Source organism: Protomyctophum parallelum (assembly GCF_964188405.1).
Source record: "Protomyctophum parallelum genome assembly, chromosome: 7".
Taxonomy (NCBI): Eukaryota; Metazoa; Chordata; class Actinopteri; order Myctophiformes; family Myctophidae; genus Protomyctophum; species Protomyctophum parallelum.
The window spans coordinates 42,364,029-42,371,346 of record NC_139705.1 but is presented as its reverse complement, the minus strand read 5'-3'; the positions used below and the strand labels follow the sequence as shown (position 1 = coordinate 42,371,346).

General features: G+C 43.3%; 1 protein-coding gene across 1 annotated transcript; it reads right to left on the bottom strand.

Moving 5' to 3' along the window:
- Positions 1-714: 714 nt before the first annotated feature.
- On the bottom strand, positions 715-7,032 carry LOC310861159 (dual specificity protein phosphatase 7-like). The gene is made up of 3 exons (XM_083768499.1): positions 6,133-7,032; positions 4,557-4,988; positions 715-2,496 (listed from the first exon to the last, which is right to left on the bottom strand). The coding sequence occupies exons 1-3, from the start codon at positions 6,554-6,556 to the stop codon at positions 2,189-2,191; spliced, it is 1,164 nt and encodes a 387-aa protein (XP_083624625.1). The 5' UTR covers positions 6,557-7,032; the 3' UTR covers positions 715-2,188.
- Between the last annotated feature and the right edge of the window lie 286 nt (positions 7,033-7,318).

Below are 7,318 nucleotides of genomic sequence, written 5' to 3'. Positions count from 1 at the left end.
AATAACATAAAGGCCCATTCCTTTAGCCTCGGTTGGAAAACATGTACAGTCGAGCTGTTTCAAGCATGACAAAAGACAATCCTTTGTACTCTATCCCCACACAGTAGAATCCACACTGTTTAAGGTGCTGTGCATGATTTTGTTTTTGGTAAATCGTGTGTGCTTGTTCAGTAACAGGGGGCTCCCGTCTCTCCAGCTCTTTAATAAACAAGATTAAATGCCATGTGGGACACTCCCAATTTCACTTGTTTGTCATGCATTCTCTCCTGATTGGAGATTGACCTGAAAATGTAGAAAACAATACTCCTGAGAGTGTACAACTCTAACTAAATGGACCCGGAAGTGTTACATTAATTTGTGGCTGAAGAGTTATCTGTAGTTTGTTTTGTGGTGTACTTTGTTCAGGATTTTACTGTGTAGTTACCGGAAGCAGACATACTGTAGATTAATTTGGTGTTAACCCATTCTGACCGGGCACCCATTTTGGTGTCAGCATCATGTTATGCTTTAGCTATTGAAAAATAGCAGATCTACAAGCTCATATCGCGCCACCGAGTGGCGCGATACGAGCTTGTAGGTCTGCTATTTTTTGAAAAATCGAAGAACGACTGACATTTTTAGAATCTGATCTCAGGTCAGAATGGGTTCATCAGACCCAGTGTTTGTCCGGCGGAAACCTCGTATGAATCTGATCTCAGGTCAGAATGGGTTAAGGTGCAGTAAAGGCCACAGGAACAGACGATATGAACAGTCTTTGACAGAACATTATAGTATGCAAAATGATGCCGTTGATATCAACAGAGAGCTGTTGGACAAATATATTTCACCACTGATTATTTCTGTGATGTCAAACCATTGAAAAGACTTTTAAGCGCAACCATAAGTGGCTAATGTTACTGTGTTTGCTATGTAAAGACATTAGTGAAGGTATTCTGGGTAAAATGCATTCAATGGTCAAGTCCATTCTGCTGTGAGCGAGCTGCAATCGAGGAAGATTGTACGATAATTCAAGGTCAGCCTACTGTAGTAGCTTATTTGCCTCAGCTAGAGTACCATCAAAACATATGGGACTGGTCTTTCTTCAGACCAACAATGCAAATTAACTATAAACCTTGATTTATACTTAACGGATCCACAAGCTCACGATCGGTTCTGAACTTGTAGGTTGGCTATTTTTGGTGTGCGACGCAGCATGCAGCCAAGTATAAATCAGGCACAAGAGTTACAAAGAAATACACATCCACTTTTCAGCTGGTGGTGAATAACAAATAAGAAATAACAGTCAGTTAATGTCCTGTGATTAGTACTGAGCACCTCCTAGCATCTCACGATACGTACCATGTATGGGGGATTACAAAAGCAATCCTTGTGTCAATTCTTTAAGGCATCCGAGGACCTTGTTTATGTATGTACTGCTATGCAAAAGGGGTGCGTGCACACCATGACAAAGAAACAAAAAGGGTAAACCTTTATTGATCCCACAGGGGAAATTGTGTTTCAGTGAGCTGGTGGCTGCTTAGATGGTCATGATGACTGCACAAGGGGGGGCTGTTAGGGGTTATGTGTCTCGCTCAGGGATACTGTGACACCCCATTCTACTCAACCAGGGACCTCTAGTCTGTACCCACTCAGCTATGGCCGTGAAGAGATCAACCTAGAGGCTTTTGCTGACTGACTCACTGCCTGATGCTACGTTCACACTTAGCAGCAAAGAAGCGACAGGCTACAAGCCATTTTCAATGGAAGCCATGATGCCAGACACCCCTTGCTGCGTGACAAACTAGTACAGAAACTACAAAACTGCCTTATATATTTTTTCAGCGCTCCAATGAAGCATCAATGAATCCCATTTAATTTAAACTCCCCCCAGTCTCCACACAATTTCTGCTTCAACTGGAAACATATTATTGCCATTGCCATCAGCCAGGTCCCTGTTCTTTATATTTTCAATTATTATATATTTTTGTATTGATATCACACGTGGATGCACGCTTGATGACATCAACGAGCATGTTGAGCAAATCCCTCAAGCGCATCTCGGCGACAGTGAAGCTGACCACTTGGGGATCGAATTGTAGCTTTTCTTTGTGCTAGTATGAGAACAGCAGCAGTCAGCCAGCCAGCCAGGCATCTTGACAAGCTACGCTACGGAATGCAACATAGAGGGTCAAAGTCTGGTCTACCCTCATCATGTGGACTCCAATGTGTCCAACTGGAAGACATTGTGATTGGTCGGCGTGGTGAAGTAGAGCGTGTCATTGGTTGTCGTGGAGCGGTTGTCGCAGGGACTGTGCAGCGTCCTCTCAAAGTCCAGGAGCTGCCCCATGAAGTTGAAGTTTGGGGAGATGTTAGACTTCTTCCTCTTGACAAAGTCGTAGGCGTCGTTCAGAGAAAGATCGAGCCTCTGCATCAGGTAGGCCACGGTGACCGTGACGGAGCGACTGATGCCCGCCAGACAGTGGACGAGGATGCCACATTGCTTGGACCGCGCCTCATCTGTGAGAGAAGAATACAGCCGCTGGTGAATATTCATAGGGCTTGGCAATATATCAACACTATTATATTTTCCTGGTTTTAATCACTTGAGCTTTAATTTATACACATAAAATTATCATAAATCTTGACTTTCAATGGTGTGACGTCACATGCTCTTTCCACATAGGAGCTGTGTGATCTTTATCTACAATACTTCACGATATTGAGGTATATTGAGTCAGGACTGTCATCCAAATTTACACATTTGTGTACACATTTTATTCAGTTCAATGTAGGCCTATCATGGAACATGGAATATATACTGTATACTGTACATATATTCATGTAAATTAATACTTATTCATCCATATCAATATGTATGCCCTTTCATAGCTTATATATTGTTCCTATAGTTTCTTTACTGTATTGAGAAGTTATAGCGTAAATATTGTCACCTGGAAAACTTCCTCATATGCACATATATGCTACTACACATACATTCATAGTAGTCAATATGAAATTCTTTGACTACATTTATACTGGATCTATACCTAGTTGTGTTTTGTTTTATTCGCCATTTTTGATAACTTTTAAGACATACAAGGTTTTCAGCGGACACTCAGTGATACCTCAACATGTTTGGATCACGTGACCGAAAAAAAAAACCTGACGCTCGCTTCTCAGGGCTTTTGGGTATAGAGGCACAATGCAATGCCTATGGAGAATCATGGCAGCCTCTGGGTGCAGTACTTAGTTTAGACCAGTCATTAGTCCTACAACTAGTACAACCTATCTCAAACCAACCCTAACCTCCCACGGGGCAGCACACCTAAACCTAACCTTAACCCTCTCCCACCCCTCACCAACCTTAATCCGGTCGTTTTAACGCACCCCTCACCAACCTTAATCCGGCCGTGTTAACGCACCCCTCACCAACCTTAACCTGGTTGTTTTAACGCACCCCTCACCAACCTTACGTCTAACCAATGCCCCCAGCCTCCATGTCGCTCTGTTCTCCGTTCTTGTTGTTGATCGGGACCGTGGAATATTTTTCGACACTATGACAAGCGATGGCACTATTTTAAGGCAGACTTTTGTGAAATGGAGCTACGAATCACGACCGGGTGATTCTTCAAAGGTTAGTGAAAAGCTCCCACAGTGAAGGATTCATTTTCACGATCAAAAAGTCTGGCTATAAAAGTGTTAGCTCATACACCACGCTAATCTCCTGGTTTCTGGTACTTAATTCTTGCTTTACTACCTACTCTTTATTATCTTTTATTTTTTACTCCTGGAAGTATACTTTTTCTGTACTGTGTTGCATAACTGCCAATCTATCCACACACACTCATTTCATCTTGATAAGAGCATACCTCACACATCCTCTTTTAAACATGTTTACAGATATCATCAAACTGAGTGTTACGCCCTGCCTCGCCACAATCAGGATGTGTGTGCGCAACATAACTCATGACCTGGCGATCAAACAGCCATGTTTCCTCCTTCTACCACTAAATCATGTGAGCACGGAACACCGCCAACCAAACCACCCACGTCACACACAAAGAGAAACACCTGTGGTTTCAAGTGGAGGTGTGAGAAAATGGGTTACGTGTAGCAAAAGTACAATTCAGACTGTCTTTAACCATTCAGTGATTTATTGTGTATTTTTGTCCTTTGTGTGTCTCGAGATCCACTTCAAACTTAGTGCGCGTCGCTGGAGACCCAATTGAGTGTGGTGTCTGGCTGCTGGTGTGAAGTAGGTCAGATCAGTGGCACTCCAGAAATATCTATAAATCCACAAATCCCCATATATGGAGATTCCTGGTGTTATCAAGGAGATGTCATAGAATGGACTCCAAGTATTATGATAATGGATGCTGCAGTAAGTGCTCTGAATTGCATAACAGGGGCATGGGTTCCTATATCACACTAGCAAACATACGTGTATAAAAAGGGTCTGTCTGTCTGTCTGTCTGTCTATTGTGCAAACTTATAGTAAATGTGTTGAAATGCTGTTGATGCAGATAACCAATGGGTGTGTGTTTGTTTAACTCGGTCAGCCAATGAGCTATACTCACCAATGAATGAGATTGCCTCTGGGAAGAACTGAGACAGATTCTGACTCCAGTGGTCCGAGATGGGGATCTGTTTGTACCTGAAGTGTCCGTCGTGTTCGAACATGTTGGGGAGGTTGGGCGTGACGTTCAGGATGTACTTGATGTTGTACTGGGACAGCACGTCCAGATTGGCCGAGTCTTTGGCACAGCCCAGGTACAGGTACGGAATGATCTGGACCGGGAAGGCCGGCTGGTTGCCGACGGGGACTGGGCTTTCCTCTGATTCTGTGGCACTGCTGGGATCGCGGTCCGACTCGCCGTCGGAACAGTCTGAGCTGATCCGGAGGTTTCCTAACCCCATGACGGACAGCGGCGGAGATGAACCGGGAAAGGAGCTGTCGTGCAGAGTCTCACAATGTTCCGGATATTCCAACTTGAACTTGAGAAATCCCCCTGGACAAGAGGCAAAGTGCATATAGTTAGTTAACCACATGAACATTCTGTGAAAATAGTCGATCTACTGTACAAGCTCGTAATGTGACGTGTTGTGAGCTTGTAGATTTGTTATTTTCAGCAAAGCGATTTGGTGTAGAGGCAAATACTAGACCTATAGGCCCTGGGGGACCCTTGTCATCTAAATATTTAGGCCCAGGGTGTATGTACTAAACCCATTTCACAGAGGTAGATTTATCCACTACACGGGTTAATATGACCTATACACTCATCACATCATGGACTGAAGCTACTTAATAATAATAATAATACTAATAATAAACAGTATTAGGACAATGCCGCTTGCCGAAATGAGCAGATTTTTTTTGGTTCACGTTTCCCAAACAGACCATTTGTGAAATGCATGCCTGGTCCTGTTGGAGCAAAAACACTGCGCAGCCATTTTGGAATTTTAATTAAGAATCTCAGTGACAGTCCAGAAATGTTTTAGACATAATCTACTCTATATAATAAGATTGAATCCCTCTAACATACCAATCTATAATAATGTAAAGTAATTACAATTAGATTTCCAAACTTCAAAAGTAGACAAAAGAATAAAGTAAATAAACTTCTTCCCATTATTAAATTATATGGGCTAGATTGTATATTGTAATAAGCATAAACCTCAATTCATTCCATCAATTTGCTCCATAGTGTCTTTCCAAAAAGAACAGATCTACAAACTACTAGTAATAAGTTATAACACTGTCGCAAGCTTGTAGATCAGTTCAGTTTTTTCTTTTCTTTGAGGCGACCCTACTCTAGGCTATATGGACGGAGTAAACAACTCCTCATCATCACACGACTTTTTGATTACATTTTCTACTCCGAAAATAGAAGAACTACAATTAAAGCTCACAACGCGTTCTGGGGCTTAAAACAGGGTTTCTCAAAGTGGGATCCATCATCCATTCCCAGCCTTCCAGGGACCCTCAAGGTTCCTTGATGGGGTTCCAAATGGATCTGTAACTCTGATAATGGACAAATATAACCAAATGGACCCGTTCTATACTTCTATTTGTACACTCAGAGTTACGGGGGTCCTTGAAATTAATTTAAAAAAGTTTGAGAACCACACCAAGTCAAATATTGTGTAATCTACCTTCCAGGTAATACGCTTTACAGCCGTCCTCCCACAGCTTGTGGAGCAGCAGCCCCAGAACCGAGCCCCCCGGGCCGGACGGGGGGCTGCTCCAGTCCGCGGTGCTCTCGTCGTACAGCAGCACCGTGGCGCCGCCGGCGCACTGCCCCACGAACCTCTCCTTGTCCTCGTGGTTGGAGATGCAGGTCCGCACGGGGATGTTGCCCTTCCTAAACCGGCGGAGCATCAGGCCCGGCACGGCCACGTTGATGGCCGTCTCGACGTGGGACGCCTCGTACAGCTCGTGCGGTCGGCAGTCCAGCACGAGCACGCCCGAACCCCCGGCCGAGCCTCCGAGTCCTCCTCCGCCGGACTCCAACTGGAGTTGCAGCCATTCCACGCTTTTGCAACACGGCTTCGGCGTCGTCGTCACGTTGTTCGACATGTTCTCGAACTCAGTAATGACATGTTATTTATAAGACCGTTTTGTTCTTCTTTTTTTTTTAGCGACTACATTGTTTTAAGTAACGAGGATACAATGTACGTATGTGCCACTGTTAAAAGAAAACAGAAGAGAACCCAACTAACGCATGCCGCACACACTCTAACTAGCGTTCATATTATCAACGCGCAAAAGAAATATGTTGCGATCGGGTATTTCTTTTTACACATCGGTCGCGCTCCTTCAGTTTTTCTTCTCCGACAACGAAGAAAAGATTTCCTCCTCTTCATCTTTCCACTTCCATTAGATAATCACAATAATCATAATAATTCGCAGACAGACGTGCAGCGGACGTTTATTACACGTTAATTCGCGTATAAATGTCAAGTTAAAAATGTCTAAACAACAATTAGTTCAACTTCTCTCTCTTTCTCTCTCTACTCGCTTGTCTGTGTGCGCGCGCACTGCGTGCACGTTCTCGTTCATTCCGACGCATGAATGATTTTTCTTTTTTCTTTCTAGTTGACAGTAGAACGAGGGAGGGGTTTATATTCCTTGTGATTTAAAGACATAGACATAGTAGTAGTGCAGTAATTCTCAACGCTTTTCCTTGCAATATTAAACCCCAGCTTTGATATGCATTACTGATTTTACAACATAGCCTATATTGGGATCCCAGAGTACATTTAATTGATTGAAGTATATATTAACAGATTAGAGAATTACAGTAGGCCTACATTTCAAGCATTTAGAGAGACTACAAAT